At 37.2% G+C, this 21,987-nt stretch overlaps 2 protein-coding genes across 4 annotated transcripts in view; one reads left to right on the top strand and one right to left on the bottom strand.

Annotated features, from left to right (window-relative positions):
- The window catches only part of hmgxb3 (HMG box domain containing 3), a 16,597-nt gene extending 13,681 nt beyond the window's left edge, over nucleotides 1-2,916 (top strand). For both annotated transcript variants that reach the window (XM_026918835.3, XM_026918834.3), the window contains exons 20-21: nucleotides 188-397; nucleotides 1,789-2,916. In XM_026918835.3, coding sequence (XP_026774636.3) covers nucleotides 188-397; nucleotides 1,789-2,331 — 753 coding nt within the window. In that variant the 3' untranslated portion in view covers nucleotides 2,332-2,916. The remainder of the gene's footprint in view (nucleotides 1-187; nucleotides 398-1,788) is intronic.
- On the bottom strand, nucleotides 2,510-21,987 carry LOC113529571 (macrophage colony-stimulating factor 1 receptor). Of its 2 annotated transcripts, none has more exons than XM_053236976.1 (21): nucleotides 21,851-21,987; nucleotides 18,136-18,411; nucleotides 17,760-18,044; nucleotides 17,420-17,556; nucleotides 16,486-16,651; nucleotides 15,484-15,673; nucleotides 14,113-14,228; nucleotides 13,598-13,709; nucleotides 13,259-13,458; nucleotides 12,770-12,861; nucleotides 12,452-12,578; nucleotides 12,170-12,274; nucleotides 11,168-11,278; nucleotides 10,242-10,395; nucleotides 10,074-10,153; nucleotides 9,866-9,966; nucleotides 9,542-9,664; nucleotides 9,093-9,204; nucleotides 7,879-7,978; nucleotides 6,628-6,733; nucleotides 2,510-4,227 (listed from the first exon to the last, which is right to left on the bottom strand). In XM_053236976.1, exons 1-21 carry the CDS (start codon nucleotides 21,897-21,899, stop codon nucleotides 4,084-4,086), a joined length of 2,886 nt encoding a protein of 961 aa, XP_053092951.1. In that variant the 5' UTR covers nucleotides 21,900-21,987; the 3' UTR covers nucleotides 2,510-4,083. The 2 variants fall into 2 exon arrangements, with proteins under 2 accessions (XP_053092951.1, XP_053092952.1); XM_053236977.1 differs by having other exon boundaries at nucleotides 17,420-17,553.

The raw sequence follows: 21,987 nt of genomic DNA, 5'->3' as shown, positions 1-21,987 counted from the left end.
CACCATACATAGAAACATCTTGAAATTCTTGTCCATGCTACTCACACGTACCCTACAGATGTGGCAGATTAGGTTTAAACATTCTGCCAGATTGCCTCAGGTTGGTCTGTTTTTCATTAACCTGCTGAACCACCTGTATAAGCTCACAGTTTAAGGTGTAACTTTGAGGTCTCTAAATGTGTATCAGGTGGTGTGTGGCTCTAAGTACCTGGTGCGCAGAGAGAGTGCCCGCGATCATGTGGACCTGCTGGTATCCTCTCGTTTCTGGCCGCCCGTGTACGTAGCAGACTGTGCGCAGGAGGTGGCGCTGTGCGCAGAAGCACTGTACCCCGAGCTGGCGTCACAGATGTGGGGGAGGAACCAGGGCTGCTTCTCCGATCCCATGACTCCTGCAGAGGTCAGCACAATTTCTGCATAAGCTTTTTATCTTGGTAATTGCTGTTGTTTGCAACAAATGTGTGCATGTTTTTGACTGCAAAGTGACTTATAAGTAATTCGATTAACACAGCATAGGAATGATTCTGGGGAAAAAAGCAAAACTTTTCCCTGTATGACATTTGCTTATTTAATTTTGCACTGGAGCTGCAAAGCTAATGTTACAAACAAGTAATAGTTATCTTTCTCATTCAAATCCCTTTCTATGTGTGCCTCAGTTAGTACTCCCGTGCTGTCACACAGGGTTGTTGATGTGGTTTAATACACAGTGTGACATTCTGTAACTTATAAATATGAATTAAATGTCACACTGTAACTTAACACTGTAATGGGTGCTTCGCTTTGTGTTTAATTTGGCATTATTCCACTGCTTCAAACACGCCTCCCAAAGTTTGTCTGGAATTGATGCATAGGATTATATAGTTCCTCCTTGAATTCCAATTTATAAATGCAGACAGACATTGCTTTTTGCAAAATTGAACATTCAAAATATAAGATAAGAGGTTTGGGTGAGGAAGATCTCTATTACTTGTTAGTAACATAAGCATTGGAGCTTAAGTGCAAAACTAAATAAGTCTTGACCAACTACATTTGAGGTAAGAAGGAAATTTGTAAATTATATGTAAATTGTATACAGAAAATAAAGGACAAATTATCATAAACAAAATGACAGATAATGGAGAACATGACAGAACAAAACTAAAGGAAACATAATCAGCAGTAACCACACAGTAAGAGGAACACCATACAGACAGTATGGGAAGTCAGATGCAAATGAATTGGAATAGCACTGAGTGAGATGTGTTTTTAAAATCTTCAGCTTTAAAATCTGAACCCGAGGAGAGGTCACAGAGTGTTTGAGGAAGTGAATTCCAAAGTTTGGAAGCTATAAGGCTAAGCCGTGACAGATACCAGAGGATTTAATTGTGTGGGCTGGGATATTGGGATGAAGAAGATCAGCAGTGTGCATTGGCACAAGATCATCAAAGGCCTTGTAGGTTATTATAAAAACTGGGTACTGAATACAGAAAGGGACAGGTTATGTTTTCCAGATTATAAGTATGTCTCACTTCCTCTACTGCATTCCTTACTTAGAGTTTGTGACAAAGAGACTGTTTTGACAAAGAGCTAAAGTTCGTGACAAAGGGACGAAGTTCTGCTTTTGAAAGTTACAGTGTCTAGCAGTACACTGTTTCTTCACAGCTGGAGCTAAACATTAGTTGGAAATCTAAAAAAAAGAATAGGTTAGAGATATGTAGGAAAAGTTAACTAGAATAAGGCCAAAGTGCACACCCACCCACCCACACATCCACCCACACATACGTTCATCCTCTTCCTCTCTTCCTTTCTCAGTACGTCTCCTGTCCTGAGCTCCAGGACCAGCAGTACAGCATGGACCTCTCATCTGTGGACTCCAACCCCCGTGTTCACCCACACACCAAGTCCTCATTGCGCTATGTACTGCACCCTGGCGATCCTTCCCTCTCCTCCTCCTCCTCTTCTTCCTCAGAACCGCACCGTGCCCTGACTCTTTGTAAGGAGCTGCAGTCTTACTCCAGTCTCATCTCGTCCATAAGCAGTGGATTAGAAGAGAACGAGAGCAAGTCTGGGGGAAAAGGAAAGCAAAGAATGCTCGTGTTCAACAACGCAGCGCACTACTACCTCTACAACCGGCTAGTGGACTTCCTGAGCAGCCGGGAGGTTGTGAGCCAGCAGATGGCCGAGGTGCTGAAAGTGTGCCAGCAGGGCGAGGTGGTGATGATCCGCGACGCCCTTTACAGGCTCGGAGTGGCGCAGCTCAACAGAGAGGACGAGGAGAGGGAGCGCATGGGAGAGGAAGAAGAGGCAGAGGGAGACGCAGACACAGTCGCTGTGGACGATGTAGTGCTAGAATGACGGAGGTAGAGAAGAATGTACACAAACACTGTGAGATTTTCAATAACAGAATCTACAAGAGGACACTGTGCAGGGTGCATATAATAGGTTATAATATAAAATGATAGTATTTATTGCTAATTATGTGTGTTCATGAAGAAACTGTGGTCATTTTCATAATAAAGATAACCACTCAGAGTAAGAATTAACAACTTTTATTGTAACTGTGATCGTCCATATTTCTACATATTTATAACATTTTAGATTATGATTCAGGTTTAATTATGACCCAGTGTTTTTTTTTTTGTTTGTTTTTTTTTTACATGCTGCCTCAGATTGTAAAATTAATTAATTTACTGATTGATTAAGAGCCAATACTAATTTAACAAACATTAATGATTGCAATACACTGGTTAAGCATTATATTCACTTTCGTTCGGTCCATTTGTTCTATTTCCATCTTCTTTTAAACCGATGCCATAAGGACAATCACAGCAATGAGCCATGTCAATAACAATTTCAATGAATAGAAAGTAAACATGCTACACTGTATTAAAGCACTAGATAACAGCTCTAGTAAATAAAAAAACTCTAAAAGCTTTGCAATATTTGCTTGACTTTTCTGAATAGCGTATGACAAATTTGCAGGAAAAAAATACAGACAAGAAAAGTTTCATGAGCACTGCCAGGGAATTTCATATAACAAGACATTCAACATAGCCTGAAGGAAAACCTTTACAGAAATATAACAAGAACTGTTCTACAGTTAGATATTTTTTCACTATGAGAACTTTGGTGGTAGTAGTCTCTAAAGATTTATCAGTACATGTGGCCAGGAGTGATTGGTATCAATCATATCAAATGCCATAGCACTAATTTCTTTATGACATTAAAATGAGTAGTCAGTGGTGGTCTATTACACTTAAACCCAGAGCACTCATGCGGACATTCTTTGACATTATTTACACATGGCAGTGTTTGCTTGGTGCTACATCAAATACACATATACACAATATACAGTTTAATGAACAGGGCATACAGCCAAAAAGAAATATCTGATAAAAGAAGAGAAAACGGTGATACATGTCGCAAACAAGTGGATTTCAAAATGATGTCGAAGGTTTTTTTGTTTGTTTTTTCTTTTTTTTTGTTTTTTGTTTTGTTTTCCCTAGTTAAAAATCATATGCCGTGATAAATTACAGGCCTAAACATTAAATAATGTTATTGATTCAATCATCCATATATAAAAAGCAATTCATGGATATTGCATGGATTTGCATGATAATGACTTGCATTTAAAAATGAAAAAGCCATCAATGACGTAAAAATACTTAAAAACAGACAGATATGCACAAGAACATAAAGTACCACTGTTCTGCTGTTTTCCACTTTTCAAGAACAGACTGAGAAGAATGTGGAAGTGAACTTTGCAAGCTTGCTTCTAAACTGGAAGTTGGAAATGCTGAATTGGCTTTTTTCCATACGTCCAAAGAGGGAACTGCTATTTAACACAAGAAACAGGCCAGACAAAGGGTATGACTTATACAAACCTGGCATGAAACAGACCTCAGAAAATTATAAATATATACCTTACTTTAAATCTGTGTCTGATTTTGCCCTTGTAGAAAAAGAAGCTACCATCACTGAGGAATTTGACCCTCACACTGAAATACAGCAGTTTTGAATGAAGGTTACAATTAGGGGATGGATTTATTTCCTGTGAGTGTAGGGCTTTTTATTTAAAGTATCCCTTGAGCATAGTTCATTCAGGCCTTAGCAGAACTGATAGTTGTTGGCCTTCATCAGGGGCTGCTCATCTTCCTCCTGCTCACATGATTCTTCATCACTTTTGGTGGTATCACAGGCCTCCAGCTGCTCTTCGTCCAGTTCTTCTGTCTGCACGTTATGATACGGAGTCTAAGGACAGAGACAGAAACTTCAGACTAAAGGTTCTGATTTACTACAGTCCTAAATAACAAGCACTAATTTGTCCATGCAATAGGATAATTTACATTCGTTGTCTAACAGAGAATCATCGAGTGAATTAAATCATGTTAAGGAAGCAGAGGAAACAGTGCAATATAGAGTCATGGGAAAAAGAAAGCACACCCTCCGTCAATTCTATGTTTTTATTGATCAGGACCTAAGTAACAATTGTGTGGTCCTTATTAATTTCTATATACAAACAAATAACCTCAGGTGACAACAAAAAAACACAGCAGATTTAATATGTAGTCATTTTTTCCAAAAAACATTGAGAAACCAAGTAGGAAAAAATAAGTACTCCCTATAATTCAGTAACATGTAGAACCACCCTTAGCAACAATAATTTGAATGTTTTCTGTAGGAGGTTATCAGTCTTTCACATGGTTTTGGAGAAATTCTGACCCACTCTTCTTTATAACATTGCTTCAGTTCATTAATGTTTGAGGGCATTCATTTATACACAGCTCTCTTAAGATCCCGCCACAGCATCTCAGTGGGGTTGAGGTCTGGACTTTTGCCTTGGCCATTCCCACACCTTCATTTATTTATTTTTTTTTTACTTTATTTTCTGGTGTGCTTGGGATCATTGTCCTGTTGCATGACCCAATTTAGGCCTAGTGTAAGCTGCTGGCCATATGGCCTCACATTTGTCTTAAGAATATTCTGGTATAAAGAGGAGTTCATTGTTGTCTCAATGACTGCAAGTTTCTCAGGACCTGTGGCTGCAAAACAAGCCTAAATCATCACCCCTCCACCACCATGCTTCACAGGTGGTATGAAGCAGTCCAAAGGATATTGTTCCAGAACTTTTGTGGTTTGTTCAGATGCAATTTTGCAAACCTAAGTCATGCTGCCATATTCTTTTTGGAGAGAAGGTTATTTTTTCTACCCACCCTTCCATGAAAGCCATACTTGTTCAGTCTTTTTATGAATGTGATGTCAGGAACATAAATATTTAATGTGCTTACAGTGGTCTGTAAGTCACATGATGTAGCTTTTGGGGTGTTCTTTATATCTCTGAGCATTAAATAGTCTGACCTTGGAATGAATTTGCTGGGACACCCACTCCTGGGAAGATTGGCTACTGTCTTGAAGGTGCTCTATTTGTACACAATCCTTCTCACTGTAGATTGGTGAATTTCAAATTGGTTGGAGATGGCCTTATAACCATTTCCAGATTAATGAGCAGCAACAATTGCTTCTCTGAGGTCATGGTTCATGTCCTTTCTTCTTGGCATGATGTAGACACACACCTGAGTGCTCCAGAACACCAAACTGACACATTGTTCTGCTTTTATAGAAGTAGTCACACTTCTTGATGACTAACTAATCTTATGCGTTTCATTAGTAACACCTGGCTGCTAACTACTCTCTTAATGATTGTGGAAGTAGGATGGGTTTACTCATTTATTTCCCAGCTGGTTTCTGAATGTTGGTTTACTTTTTTTAGAAAAAAAAAAAAGACTACATATTGAAATAAAATTTTTTTTTTGGTCACCTGAGGTTATTTGTTTGGTCATAGAAGTTGGTGATGACCGCACAACTGTTATTTAGGCCCTGTTAAAAAATAAAAGCATAGATTTGAAGGAGGGCATAATTCCTTTTTTCCCATGACTGTAATACAGAGTACAGAACACAGTATTAATGCAAAATAAGAATGTTGATTTCTGTGTTCTGTTTATAAGTTATGTGTGAATTAAAAACTATGCACTGTCTCTATTTGGCATCTTCAACTTGCAGAAACAAGTTTCCATGTATATAATACCTGCCCTTCAGTTGTACAAATGTGTACGCCAATAAGTTCCCAAATGACTTTCAGGCTGCATTAAATCACACTGTAGTTCCCAATGAATCAATTCACTATGTAGTTTGCATATTTAGGGAGTAATTATCCAAACTGCAAACACAAAAAAATGGACAAGATGTACTATTTTGCTCATGTGGAAAATGCAGTCCACCATAAACTCTGTTAGTAAATCAGCTGGTATGTTTTTTGGCTAGTGTTATCAAGCCTGCATACATTTTTACATGTAAATCAGGGTCTTAGACAGCTATATAGCCCTACCATGCACTCAAGACCAATCTGATACCATTTTAGTGAAGCAATGAGACAATCAGAAAGCTTTGTCTATATTGTGATTAAGTATCAGGGTGTGATTTTTCTGACAGCAAGGTACCACACATTGTTTATTTTGTTAAGGTTAAAGCTTAAAGAAAGATTTTTTTATGACTGTTCATTGTAATCAAATGAAATTGTGCCCCATGTTCCTCTAGCGTTTTGGTGAGATCAGATCTGAGCCATTGAACCTTTTAGACATTACTGCTTTTTACCTGATCTGGTGTTTCTCCCAGCAGCCTCTCGATGAGCTGAACGATCTTGCTGAAATTCGGCCGCTCTGTGGGTTCAAGGTTCCAGCACATTTTCATGATGGTGTACCTGAACACAGAAATGTTTAAAAAAGTCTCATATCTGCAGGTGAAAACTGAAATAAAAAATAAGTAGGATTTTTACTGAATCAAGGCTTTATTAATGAATTCATGACAGGAAGAATTGTTGGGAACACAAGGCTCTTATTTCTCTGTGGCATTCCATGCTTGATAAGTTTGGCCAAACTTATGTTGGCTCAGATTAAGCGTAATCTTACAATAAAAAAATAATGAATTATGAAAAAGCACTTCTTGTCTCCATACTGAAGAAAACCATTTAAATCTCTTTTCCCATAATGGAATTTTTACCAACATGTCTACCTTGGGGCTGGTTCTATCTAAACTTTTATAGTAGGCATAATGGTAATAATTGCCCATCTTAATGTAAAAAAAAAGTCCAGTTCAAATAGGACTAAATAATGTAAATTCATTCAAGACTAAACTACTAGCCCAATATTTTTCAATACATGTCAACCAAATCTCTTAAAGTCCCAGGATCCTTTGGGAATCCAGGCTTTCTTTCTCTTGTAACTGCTCCATGCAGTATGTTTCCTATTGGTTTCAGTGTAGTTACTGAATAATGCTTAAATTTCTAACTGATGAATAAGCTGGGAGTTTAGGGAGTGAAACCTGTGACCTACACACACATTGCAGCACTGCAGGTGGGTGTGAAGGACCAGGAAAGTCAAATCCAGTTCATCTGAATCCAGATTTGTTTGGTTTGTGCTGCAAGACACATGGTGGTGGTGTATTTAAAATCTACACACTGTACGATTATAACTGAAGCCGCTTGACACAAGGTAAATGACATGAAGAACTAACGCAGGCGAGGAACAGATGAAGAGACAGCAAGACGCCGAGCTCTGATGAGTCACCTGTACTTACACCTCACTCATACAATTGGTTTTAGGAAGGAAACGGACTTTATTCACCAGTCCATAGATAATTCAGACACGCTATTGCTTCTCTTACTTCATTATTACTCTATCTATTGCTCCTATTAATCTACAGGTTTTCATGTATGTCTCACAAAATACCTACTAAATGCAGACTAGTCGCATTTACCGTCGCAAGATGTGTGTGTGTGTGTGTTTTGTAATTTTTAAGTTCTTGTCTTAACCACTTTGCCTTTGATGAGTTTGAAAAGCCACTTACATCTCAGGTAGGGCAAAGTCAGGACGGGACATCTGATAGCCACACTTTATCATCTTATAGAACTTGGAGTCCACCAGGATGTTTGGATATGGGCTTTTACCTGCAAAATAATAAGCAGAGGAAATATTACTGAATGTCTTGTGGCTGGACAAAACAAGTGACTAGAGCAACAAGGCAACAAGTTGGTTGGTTGTTAGGAAAAGTGTTGTGAGTGATAAACAGTTCATTCAGCTACAGTGCCTTGTAAAAGTATTCACCCCCTATGAACTTTTCCACATTTTGTAATGTTACAACCTGAAACTGAAATGCAATTAATTAATTGGATTTTATCCATTTGATTTATGCAAAATAATTGTTTATAGACACAAAGGTTATTTAAACACAAAAGCAAACATTTGTTAGTTTCATTTCTATTCACCCCACTGGGTCAACACTTGATAGAACCACCTTTGTATGCAAGTACAGCTGGGATATGTCTCTTTAATACTTCTGAGAGGCACTGTCTACCACTACGTTAGATATACCAGTTTATAAGTCAAATACTTGAATTTAACATTGTTTTGAACTTCGGCACATCCTGAAAATGAGCCAACCAGCAATCCAGCTTCATAGTGCACAATAACAGATACTCTAGTCACCAGTGTATAGTCACCAGTACATATTTAAAATTGTGGATTCCGAAGATAGAGCAGTATTTCAAATATAACCACAGCTGAAAATTTATTTAAATGAAAATCAAACTTCCTTCAACTTGCTCTTCAATAAGCCTGTCAGGAACACTTGAGCGGAACCACAGTTGACAGAACATCCTACAACATTTTGAATTCCTGCTCCAAAGTAGGCAAATTTCTCTGAAAAAGGAACTAGTGTGGTTTACTGAACGTCACTGATTTGACCAGCACAGTGCTAACAGAATGATCAGCTCTCCTACCCTTTTTAACCTTAAACATTTCTTTAGCTAATAAAAGCTTGTTGTGGATACCAGCATTCAAGATCAAGCAAGTAAGGACTGATTACAAGTCAGTGATCAACATGTCCAAGACCTGTTCAAGTTCACTTGTCAACCTGGAATGCAATTTCTGGTGTAATTTTTGTTGACGCACCAACATGAACAGCTTATCTTACTTTTCAGATTTATAGTGTTACGTAAGTAAGCGAATGGAGATAATAATCAATTCTACATGTTTTTTTATTTCTGTGGTGTGCTGTCTTACCCAGAGAGAAGATCTCCCACAGCAGAATACCATATGACCAAACATCACTCTGTACTGTATACACACACTCGAAGATACTCTCTGGAGCCATCCACTTCACTGGCAAACGAGCCTAAACACCAACACACACACACACATGTATTAGCACTTTAACCTATATCACTGTTTTGAAAAAATGTGTAAATCATTTATTTTCAACACTGCAGAGAAAAATCATTTCTTCCTTGTTCTTAAGAATAAAATCAACTTTTTATGACATTCATATACAGAACACTTAGACAAAAGGTGAAATCTAAAGCCACACAACAGACCGTATTCCTCTTAACAGAGCTAAGACACCTTAAAAATTAAGAGAAGCACTCTTAAGAAAATCCTTTTAGGAGTGTAGTTTTGCTTGGAGTCAGATAATACAAGTTATATGGAGATATGTGTCTCTTTTTTTCACTCACGTTTCCTTTGACCACATAGTTAGAATCTTTCATGATATCACGGGCCAGTCCGAAGTCGCAGATTTTAGCCACACCCCCATCTGTCAGAAGAACATTCCTGGCTGCGACGTCTCTGTGAATACACTTCAGAAAGACAACAAAAGCATCCAAAATCACACCCATGTCAACATCCAGTGCAAGCTTTCTGATCATCAATAAAACAGTTCAGTTGTAATCATCTGACTTAGTTTGTTGCTGTGATTTTTTATACTTTTTAAGCTCTTTTTGATAATTGACACATAAAAAAATAAAATTATCACTTTAAAAATGCTCGAGTGAACTCACGTTTTTAGCGGCGAGGAACTCGAGTCCCTGAGCAACCTGGTAGGAGAATCTGAGCAGGTCATCCACATCCAATGGGTCTCCTTCTTGATCGCAGGAAGGAACTGCACCAGAACAGGAACTAGAATTACTTTCATACAATCTTTCTTAAAAGATCAGGTATGAGTTCTCGTGTTCAGATGGAAGAATTAAAGATTTATGGATTGCATACGGCGTGAAGGCTGAGATCTGGGTGCTAGAGGCTTCATGTCCAGGTAACTGTCTGAACAAATGCTGGAAATCCCACTGTCACTGTGAAATGATCGAAACATACGTTAAAATTGACATGTTATGATTTTGTGAAAAAATATTTACATTTATATTTCATTAGTAATGATACCTTCTAAAAAACATCTTGTCTACAGTGACATTTTTATAGTTGCTTCTCTCCTCTGGGATTGAAACCACACAGTTCAAGAAGGTCTGTGCTTTATTACGCAGGAAGTTCAGAAGATCGCCATGGCAGCAGTACTCAGTGATGACCAGCACAGGACCTGAGTGGGAGACAAATATTAATGAATTTCAAAATACATTGAACTACACAGTTGCGCCATACGTAAAAGCTCAAGGTCTTAAAGTTCATATCCGCTGTTTAGATCAGCTAAACTGTCAGCAGTCCTGAACCTTCTTAACCTCTCAGCTGTCTTCCACACAGTTAACTACAGTTCTCCTCTGTTCATCCTCACTACCCTCCAATCAAGCCCAGCTATTTGTTTATTTATTTGTTTGTTTGTTTGTTTGGTTGGTTGGTTGTTACTTTCTTATTTATTTACCTACTTACTTTCTTACACCAAATTAATTACTTACTTAATTTCATTATCGTTGCTTACTTTCTTACCTACTTGCTTACTTTTATACTTAATTATTTTCATACTTACTTGCTTACTGACAGATTTACCTACTTAATTTCTCATTTGCTTGCTTATTATTTACTTTCTTACACTGACTTACTTTCATACTTCATAATTAAGCTTACTTATTTACTTACCTTTTTACACCTACTTACTTGCTTACTTTCTTATGTACTTACATCCTAACTTTCATAGCTACTTAATACTTGTTTACTTATTTACTTACTGTCACACTTACTTACTTAATAACATAACTAATATCTTACTTACTCATTTGATTGCTTTCATATGTACTTTCCTAATTTCTTACGTACTTTCTTACGTAATTTCTTATTTAATTTCTTACTCAATTTCTAGCTTGCTTACCTACTTACTTATCTCTCTCTCTCTTTCTCTCTCTCCCCATGTGTCTTACCTCCATGTGTACAGGCCCCTAGCAGGTTGACAATATTCTTGTGTTGTCCGAGATGACTCAGAATCTTCAGTTCGGACATCAGAGCCTCCTTCTCATCTGAATGGGCGCTAGCTGTGATACAGGACATTCCTCCAGTTAATGATGTACTAAAGAATAGTTTATAATCAGAAATCACAAATCTCTTTACTGGCCAAATAAAGAGCCATTATTGATCTAAGTTGTGCAAATGAATAAAATAACATTTGAGAATAAAGTCATCATATTGGGATACTGTATTGGGATAGTGTAAGGAGAGAAACATCTCTATCTCAGATGGCTTGTATTTTATTTTAAATTCCTTTGTTTGGAAGTTATAACTTTAAGAACATCTTGTATATCGATCTTCCATTTTTCTTATTGTGTTATGCAATAACCAAAATTAAGATATTTTGCTGATTGTATATTGATTGTACATATATGCTTTTACATATGAGAATTTTTTTGTATCTTTAAAAATTCCCTAAAATATTGTCATACATTATTTACTTTTTTTTTTTTTTTTTTTTTTTACACAAACAGTAGTGTACAATATGCATATGATATGGTGGGAGGGGCTTATGATTCCACGCAGCTAAAATCGATAATGTAATCGTGCTTAGATCAGCAGTTGTTTCAACATCACCTGTTGGTTTTATGAATCAGACACAGAACGTCTTGTACGTCATTCCAGGGGGTAAAATCTCTGCTTGTTTGCGCAATGTGTAAGTGAATAAGTGCCATAAGTGTGTGAATGAATAAGTGCCAAAGTCTTTTTGAATTTGAATAAAAAAATGTGACTACTACTAATCATGCTTACAGTACATCATTCACTAAAATCATGGGTTAGGTTTCATTTACTAGGTCTGTGTTTTTCCTGCTACAAGACACCAAATTTAATTACACAAGGGTTTAATTAGACAATCCTTAATGGGTTTCATTAAATTTGTACTAAGTTTGTACTGAAGTATACACAGAAATACTGACCTTTGAGCATTTTCACAGCCACGCGGGTCACATTGTCCTCCTTCCCCAGCCCATACGCTGTAGCCTCCACCACTTTCCCGAACGCCCCTGAACCCAGGATCTTCCCTGCAGTTCCAGCACAAATTGTTATTTTCTATCGCAACATCAATTTATATTTGTGATTCAAAATATCTGTTACTAGAGACACTAGACATTGTGTCCCTATTCTATTAATATTAGTCTAAATTTGCCACTCAGTGAAATAATGTTATCTAGTAATTGCAGACTATTTGAAGCACACACCTAATTTAAGCTTGTCTCTTGGAAATTCCCATTTTTCATTATAAGGAAGTTGAGTGGGATCGATAAATGTGTAGCTGTTCCCGTCTGTGGCTTCAATAATCTTCCACCGTATCTCATATTTGGGTTTCTATTGGAAAACATAGTGACCAAACTGAAATGCATTCTACATATTATTACACAGCTGTCATTATAACTCATGTAAAAGCTAGGAAGGCACTGATTCCACTTTTTACATTCTCAGTATGACAGAAATATCAGAGATCCGAGTACTGTCTGAAGTCCAACACTGATGTACTCCTGCTAAATTACACTCCCTACCTGTTTATACTTGTACATGAGGATGAGGAGGAGTAGAAGGAGGAAAACCATCACACTTATTGCTCCAGTCAATGTTGCAGTAAACAGTTTCTCTGTAGTAATATAACACAGTGTGAAAATGAATGTGGGTCAACCAAAAATACAGTTACATTGGTCTTGTCCATTAAAAGAAAGAAGAAATAAATAAGAAATATCTGACAAAGCAAAACAAATGATTTTACTTAACTTTACTTGATTCTTTATTTAACTAGATATTATATTTTTGTAGCTTCTGCTTTTGGAGTGGATTAAATTATAAGATGCTATTATAAGATTCTAAAAAGGCAGTGCAATAACACAACCTTTCTGATCATTATTACAATATCTCAGTAGTATTTTATTTGATTTCTTTTGTTGCTTCCATTTTTAATGATTAATAGTGCAATAGTCTCTATTGTTAAGTACACAGAGCCAGGCCATGTAGTGCAGTGCAATCGTACTCTCTCTTACCAGTCTGGTCTATAGGGAATGCATTGCTGTCTTGCCCAAACAGATTTTGTGCCACACACTCTACAGTCATTTTCTGATGGGATGGTGTGATGGTTATAAGACTTTCCACTTCCACTGATCCAAATTCATCATTCTTCACCTCCACTGCCTCAGCTGTGATCAACTGGCGAGCCTCCATGTCTGTGGAATTCTCTGTACACCTGGAATGATTAAAATGTTATGATTCAGGAATTGAGGGAATTACTGCTGGTGTAATCAGTCACATGTTTATTACTAAGTAATAAGAAACATTATGATAGATAGATAGATAGATAGATAGATAATTGATTAGTCACATACGTTGGCCTGGTTCCTTGACACTGGAACCAGAGGATTCTGGGAGCTGGGTAACCAGACGCTATGCATATTAGGGAGCTCTCATTCCTTCTTTTATCCACAATAACTGGCTTCTCTGTTCGACAACAAAACAATTAAATTAAATCACAAAAACTGTATAATTAACATTATAGTGGCTTGTGTAAGTATTCACCTCCCTTTTTTGGGGGGGGGGGGGGGGGGGGGGGGGGGTGTTTGTAAACAGTTCTGACAGCTATAATGACAGCTATAATGATTTTTGTGTCCTATAATCCCAGTTAAATCCATGTGTGTGTGTGTGTGTGTGTGTGTGAGAGAGAGAGAGAGAGAGAGAGTGAATACTTATGCAAGCCTGTGTAGTTTTAACCTTTAATTTGTGAAAAAGAATCATGACTGTGGATAAAACACTTAAAACAAGGCTTTTTATATGGAGAACTATCTTAAGATATTGATTTTGTTTTGTCAGCTAATGAATCTGAAACACATTTATGATTACTTACCATTAACACGAATGCTAAATGTTATGGAGGCATGAGCCTTGCTGCTGTTGGCATAGAAGGTGTATCTGCCCTGTTCCTTGGAGTTCAGTCTCTTCAGAAGCAGCACTGCCTCATACCTACAGGAAGAAATCCAAATACACTGTCATTTTAAACAATACATTGTGGTATAGAATACTTTTCTGTTTAATGAATATACAAACTGATTATGATTTTTTAAAAAAAACCTCCTTGATTGCAAACTGTTAGTTTTTAATGATATCATCTACTAATTCAGGCATAAAATACCAAAACTTCCTGGATGACACACATTTCTTCTCTAATTTAGTGATTTAGGATGCCATTGGTTTATAGTAATGAAGTGGAAATAATTCATTAATGTACATTTTACATATGTTTTGGGAAATATTGATACTTTTACAACACTACATTATCTAAAACCTATGACTATTCCTGCTTTGATAAGTTTCCCCACATGCTATTACTTATTTCAGTATTATGATTAGTACAGTATTTTCATTTATACCTCCTGTTTACATATGGAAAAACATTCTTAATACTTTTTGGATCTGTGAATCGGCTCTCAACGTTTACCTAAACAAGCCGAATCAAAAAAAAAAACAACTCAAAGAGCCAAATCAAGGATCTGACTCATTTGTGAATGACAGATTGCTCCTTTTTACTGTAAGCTAAACTAAAAGAAAACATGACTGTGGTAAGAAATTTGTTCCAATTTTTATTACTATTATTTTTTTGTCTGTTGAACTGAAACTATAACATTTACTATATGTATCTAAATGAGAAAACTATTTTGACGTTTTTTAACAAATAACATCTAGCTAATTTTACAACCAAACACAGTAGCTGGTTAATCGTTATTAAAGTGCTGACAGATTACATTAACGCCAAAGCAAAGATGTGTGGAAGCTGCATACCAAATACCTATAGCAAAATTGGTTCTCATGCAAAGATAGATTCCTTCACTCAGTCAATCATTTATTAAATTAATTAGCTGCTAGCTACTAACTTTCTCAAAACAGAACTAACTAATATTTTGATGCTGCATGGATATTGTGAGCTCCTTGGACTTTCCATTGACTATATGTGGAAAAAGTTCATTTTGAGCTTAAATAATTAAACTATAAGTATAGACATAAAACTGTAAGTTTAAACATAAAACTTGATACTTGATACTTTTGATAACAAAAAAAACATGATGTAATACTTAAAGTACATATAATATCAGACGCTTTCAAAGCTACACTCGAGCAGTTTACTCATAAGTTATTTGAACTTATATTTAAGTCCTTTCCCACAAATTATGACTCTTAGGAAATTTATACAACATTGCAGAACACAGCTTTACAAACTGACCTGTTATTATAGCTGAAGAACCTGATTTCATGTTGTGAGTTGTGGAGAAGCGTTGGTCCCTCCCAGTGCTCGAATGTGATTTTTGGGTAAGCCTCTATAGCCACCCCTAGCTCTACATCCTGGCCCTCATGGACATTAATGGACAAACCCTTATGGATCAGACGGGGGGACAGCTTAATATAGGGTTCATCTGGGACAAAAGACAAATTCCCATTGTATTACTTTCTCTGGAATATTATTACATTTTCAATATGGAATATTAGGACTTAGTTGACATTTTCTTGAATGGCCCATAATTAATGATTAAGTATGACTTATCACAGGACAGTGAAAGCACTGTTGTTTATAAAAAGCTAAGAAGAGAATGACTAAAGCATTGTATGTATTGATTAAGACTTTTCTTTTGAATTAAGGAAAAAAATAAATAAATTTTTTGAACAATCATTACTTTTATATGTCACAGAGAAGTACAGTGAAGATATTTTTAAAAATAAAGAGCACTTTTATCAATTCCTAACTTAAGGGCTATATTAATGAATAAAAATAATGAATAGAACAATTCTTAATGTATATAATATTAAGGATAACAGGAGACAGATTTCTAGGACATACATATATATATATATATATATATGTATATATATATATATATATATATATATATATATATATATATATATATATGTGTGTCCTAGAAATAATATAGGACAATATAATATAGGACAATATATATATATATATATATATATATATATATATATATATATATATTTATATATGTGTGTGTGTGTGTGTATGTATGTATGTATATGGGTATCCATAGAAATTCTCAACATTACATGTATATAAAACTAAAATGGGAAAGACAGACGATTACCTCTGTATAATATAGTACATCTAGTACAAATGCAAATAATAAGCAAGAAACCATGAACACAATATCCATGTACTTTATAATATGTATTATCTATCTTGATTAATTAACTTGGGGATGTCTCTTACCCACAACCAGCAGGCTTGCGGTGGAGCTGTTGACTCCAGCCTCGTTAGTTCCAATACAGGTGATATTACCCGAGTCAGACATGGTAACTGCAGGCAGGATCAGCGTACTCTGGATTTTCACACTATTATTTGTATATGTGGGCTTGATCTCTGGGTTTGGTAATTGCTGAGAAAAAAAAAGATTTACATTTTTACACTACAGTATCGAGTAAATGATTTACATTTTTACTCTGTAGTATCGAGTCTTCTGTTTCGCCATGTCAGAATACTTTTCATCTGTGGATTTTTCTTTTAATGTTTTTGTGCTTTTATTTGTATTTTATGTCATTGTTGTTTGAAATTATTTGATTTAATTGTACAGCACTTTGGCTGACACTGCTGACAAAGTGTCAGGTTTCAATGCACTTTTATAGACTTAGATAAAGAGAGTAAAACAAAAACAGAGCATGTGGGCTTGTGGGTTTTTTTTTTCCACACATTTCACAAAACTCTTGTGGATTGAAACACTGACAAAAAAATAAAGGTATCTACTGTGTGTTGCACTTCTCTAAAAATGCTACAGAAATGCATCACCCAGTATTACAAGCTACAAAAAATATTCTAAAAAGAAGTCAGTTGAGAGCATGGACACTAATAGTGGTGGGGGAAAGAGGACATACAGTAAACCTGTATGATTTCTTCTTTGCTGTTACAGTTCATAAGTTGTGGAACGAATGAATACAGTTTTGTCATCATTATTGGCACTTCAAGTGCTCACAAAAATGCTGAAATGGTCAGGCAGATAGATTTTGACACCCGATACAAAAATTTGTAAGCCTTAAAATCCCTCCAGTCCTCCTTTATACACTTCAAGGGGTGAGCAAAAGACAGGAAACACTATATTAGTGTTTCACACACTTCAGTAATAATGTGAATAAAGGTATAAAGAAGTTACCAAACGTGATGAGTGCTTCCATGTGAGGTTGTAGTTGAAGTTGGGGTTGCTGGAGGAACAGGTAATCTCTAGTCTCTCCCCAGCTAGTCGAATATACTCATTACTTTGCAGGAACACGTAGGCTGGAAAACGAGCTACTGTGAAAAAAACAAATAGAAAAAAGAGTTAAGATCTTGTTGCAACTCTATCCATATTGTGAGACAATGTCCATTCAGAAAGACATAGAGGTCTACAGTCACTCTTTTGTGGTGACCCCTACTTGTCATTGCGTAAGGGATGTGCAAAAGTACCATACAGTTTGAAAACAAACAAACACAAAAAATGCTACACAAACACTTACCATTGGTGACTTGTAAAGTGAAGGCTGGGGACATTTTCTCCACTCCTCCTATCCTGCCACTGCAGACATACTTTGAACTGAACCAAAGCTGAAGGTTTTGAATCAGCATCCCTTTCTTGGGGTCGTAGGTTGTGTTCATGTCAGGGGGTAGTGGAGACCGATTCTCCCTAAAGAGCCGGACATCAGTGGCAGCGGGGTCAGTAAGAAGGCAGGGAATAAGGGCATCCTCTCCTTCCTTCTTGATAATGGAAGGATTCAGTGGGGTTTCAAAGAGAAACCTTGAATCTGGAGATTATACAGGAAACAGCCCATAATAAATAAAAAAACATTGTTACCCAATCCACTTCTCAAGTCCCCACATAAATTCTATACTCACCTCTTACGAATATGTGCACAGATGAGAAGATGGAGGAATCTATGCCAGTGTACACACACTTATAAGTGCCTGTGTACCTGTAGGTAGCTTTTTGCACAGTAAAGGTGCTGCTGTTTCCGTTAGCCTTGCTGTATGATTTATGTTTAGCTAGCCGAGGTACAATAGTCACCGGGGCATCACCCACGCAAGTCAGAACAAGACGTGAACCAGTATCAATGACCACATTGGATTCAACTGGATCTTCTCCGTTTACCCTTATCCGAGGTTGAGACCAAGCTGTGAAATGAAAGAAAAGAAAAGTATACATTCTCTCAGTCACCCATTTTCAGTAACCAATTTATCCTCATTCATCAGGGTCATGATGAATCCAGGAACACTGGGCTTAAATCAGGACTACATCCTGGATGAGATGCCAGTCAGTCACATAGGGCACCATGTACACACACTTTCACATACTCATTCACACCTAGGGGCAATTAAGCATGGACAATCCACCCACTGGCATGTTTTTCAGAGGTGGGAGGAAATTAGAGAACCTGGAAAAAAAGACACATGAGAAACTCCACACAGACTGCAATCCGAACTACATATATATCTATATGGTACAGTGCATTTTTTTCTTTCCTGGAGAAGTTAATGGTCTTACTCCGTGGCCCAAGAGTAGCAGATTGGAGATGCAGGGATTTGAACTGACAACCATTCAATCAGTAGTCCAAAAGCTTAAGTGCTGGGTGTTCTTGTCAAGGGTAGAGTATGACTACAGTTGCCTACTATCTGATATCATGTAGTCGAGAGTTAGACGAATGAGAACCCAAGTTAGGTAGACCACCTCCATTTTCATGATATAACCCCTGCCAGGTAAGTAAAGCTAAAATATTCTTCAGCACATTCAGTAAGTGCACCGGCAGTGTATTTGGCGGTACATTTATTACCCAGAGAGGACAGCTTTTATTAGCACAGACCTAATAAAGATTGTCTTGAGCCATCGGGAAAGCTGAATTGTAAAAACAATACTTAACTAGAAGTTCATAGTGGACAAAGTACATTCAGGAACCAACCAACTAAAACATATTATTGACTTTCACAAAACAAATGATTTTATTTGGTATGTATGTTTTAAATTTTATGTTCTTCATGGTGGTGGGACACACATCACCTCGATGCTGTAACTAAAGCTCATGCTTCTGAAAAGCACCACCTGCTGCACCACACACATCTGCTGAAGCATGATCTAGCTGACTGTAGCATAATTTTTACTTGGGGAGTTAATTAGAGTGCATGACTCCCAGACAAACACACAGTCACCTTGTGGTTAAGTGGTTAAGTCAGACATAAATAATATATTTTATATGTGATATGGGCGCAAACATAATGTGCTATATTATCATATACTCACTATAATATACTCATGTATTAATACACTTCATTATCTAACTAGTTTATCATACTTTACAACATAATGTTACCCACCACATTTTACCCTAGTCTGTTTCCGGGTTTCCAGGTAACCAAAACATGGGACATTGGTGCTTTTACTTGGTCAGCGAGCTAGTTAATAAACGCATCATTTTCCCATCCCTGTCTTCGGTTCTGTGATGTGGTTTTGACATGGCTGCGGTGACTAAGGGGAAATGAAAGCGACGTGTTAATCTATCTGCAGAAGTGCTGGAGAGGACAGAATGATTTTACACCACACATTGCAGAATCAGGCAAAAACCCAACATCCCACTCCCTTGTCTCACTTCTCTCTCTCTCTCTCTCTCTCTCTCACGCTCTCACTCTCTTCCTTACTTTGAGCCATATCTATCTATCTCTTGCTGGAAGGAATTAGCTAAGAGTGGGCACAAGCTTTCCTGTAAATGATGAGTCACACACAGTGATCTCTGTATAGTTTATTGGTCTAAACATGTTTTTTATTCATTCATTCATCTTTACTGACTGCTTTATCCTGATCAAGTTTGCGGAGGAGCTGGAGTCCGGTAACACTGGGTGCAAGGCGAGAGCATTCACTCTGGATGGGATGCGTATTCGCACTAGTGCCTGGGGCAATTTGCCTACATGGACGCTTTTAGACAGTGGGAGGAATTCCACACAAACACAGGAAGAACATGTGAAACTCCACATAGACAATAACCCAAGCTCAGGATCGAACCTAGGATCCTGTAACTGTACAATCTTAAATTGTATTTCTTTTTTTCTTTCTTTCATTTCAGTTCAGTTTTGTGTTTCACAATTGGGAGTTTCACAAGGCAGCTTTTGAGAGTTCAGGTACAGATCCCCAATGAGCAACGACAAATTATCTGAAAGGACACGAGAAAGAGAAGAAGACATGTTGTTGTTGTTCCTCTTTCGGTTGCTCCCATTAGAGGTCGCAACAGCGGATCATTTGTCTGTGTATTTGATTTAGCACAGTTTTTACACCAGATGTCTTTCCTGACACAACCATACCTAATTTTATCTGGGCTTGGGACCGGCACTGAGAGCACACTGTTGCATGCAAACCCAGTGGCTGGGGTTGGTTCCCTGGCTGGGAAACGCACCCAGGCCACAGCGGTGAGAGCGCTGTGGCCTAACCACTAGTCCTGCAGGAACCCATGAAGAGAACAACACATGTATGACAGAAATACAAGTAGGAGATGAGACTGAAATAAATGCATTTGGATGACACACATGTCAATTCTGTAAGATCAACCAATAAGTAAGACAGGCCAAAGGTCATGTTGGCAGTATAACAGAAAAGCATATATAATACAGTATATTTATACGTGGGGATATATTGATGATATATTGCAATATAATCCAATTCAGTATGGAAATGATTTATTTCCAGCTTCTAGTCTCCACACTGTACCTTTATATCTGTAAAAAACCAGTGTGTGTGGACATTATCTGTCAAATTTCAAGTTTTTCCTTCACCAGCATGCCACAGGTATTTATACTAAAATCAAAATATATCTGGAATAGTATTTAATTATATAATAGGGAAGGCAGAAAACATGAAGCTGCTGGTATGTATTCTCTAAAATCTGCACTGCACAATGTGATTTGCAAACACAAAGACACCCTCTTTGTCACAGAAACCAGAAGTGAGATTTTGCGTTGCAGTTTGGTTCTGACCAGGAATCAACCTCAAATCATCCAAGTAAACTGGACTCAGCAAATCACGCAGAGAGCTTCCTGTTATTATGCTGGACAATAGTGTGAAAACAAATTTAAAAAACAAAGGATTTACCATAACCTGATGAGGAATTGTGTATATGGATCAAAATATTTATAACTTGTGACCAGTTTGTAATGTAGTGGCTACCACTGGCTACCATGATCATATGTTCATAATGTGATCACTGTAGTCTCACACCACACAAGTTCTTAAAAACAATAATGAAATGTACTGAAAAGGGCATTACCTGAGCAAAACAGCAACAGCAAACAAGTAGTTACTTGAATACACCCACTTCACACAGTCACAATTGAGTAAATTGAATAAAATAGCCCAATGGAAATTCACTGGCTCCATGCTTGTATAAAAAGAATACCTGATGTAATCTTTTGGGACAGATTTTAGAGAAAATAATTCCCAATCCAAGGAAACCACAAGCATATAATGAATCTAATTAGCATATATTGACAAAGCACAGAAAGAGATCCCAGTTAGTTGGGATTAACAGAAATTCTTTAGGAATTCTGTGAAAATGAAAACATCAGTAACTCATACCTTGTACCTGACAGGACAGCAGTCCCGCAATAAAGGTGAAGAGGATCATCTCAGACCGCTGGTGGCCAGAGGCCTGAGTACACTATATGTCTCCTCTGTTGTGTGTCTGCCCTGGAAATATGAAGTGACCATTCCTT

This window comes from Pangasianodon hypophthalmus, chromosome 9, assembly GCF_027358585.1.
Source record: "Pangasianodon hypophthalmus isolate fPanHyp1 chromosome 9, fPanHyp1.pri, whole genome shotgun sequence".
In the NCBI taxonomy this organism is placed as follows: domain Eukaryota; kingdom Metazoa; phylum Chordata; class Actinopteri; order Siluriformes; family Pangasiidae; genus Pangasianodon; species Pangasianodon hypophthalmus.
Note: the sequence above shows the minus strand (reverse complement) of the source record. Positions and strands in the feature narration are given on the sequence as shown.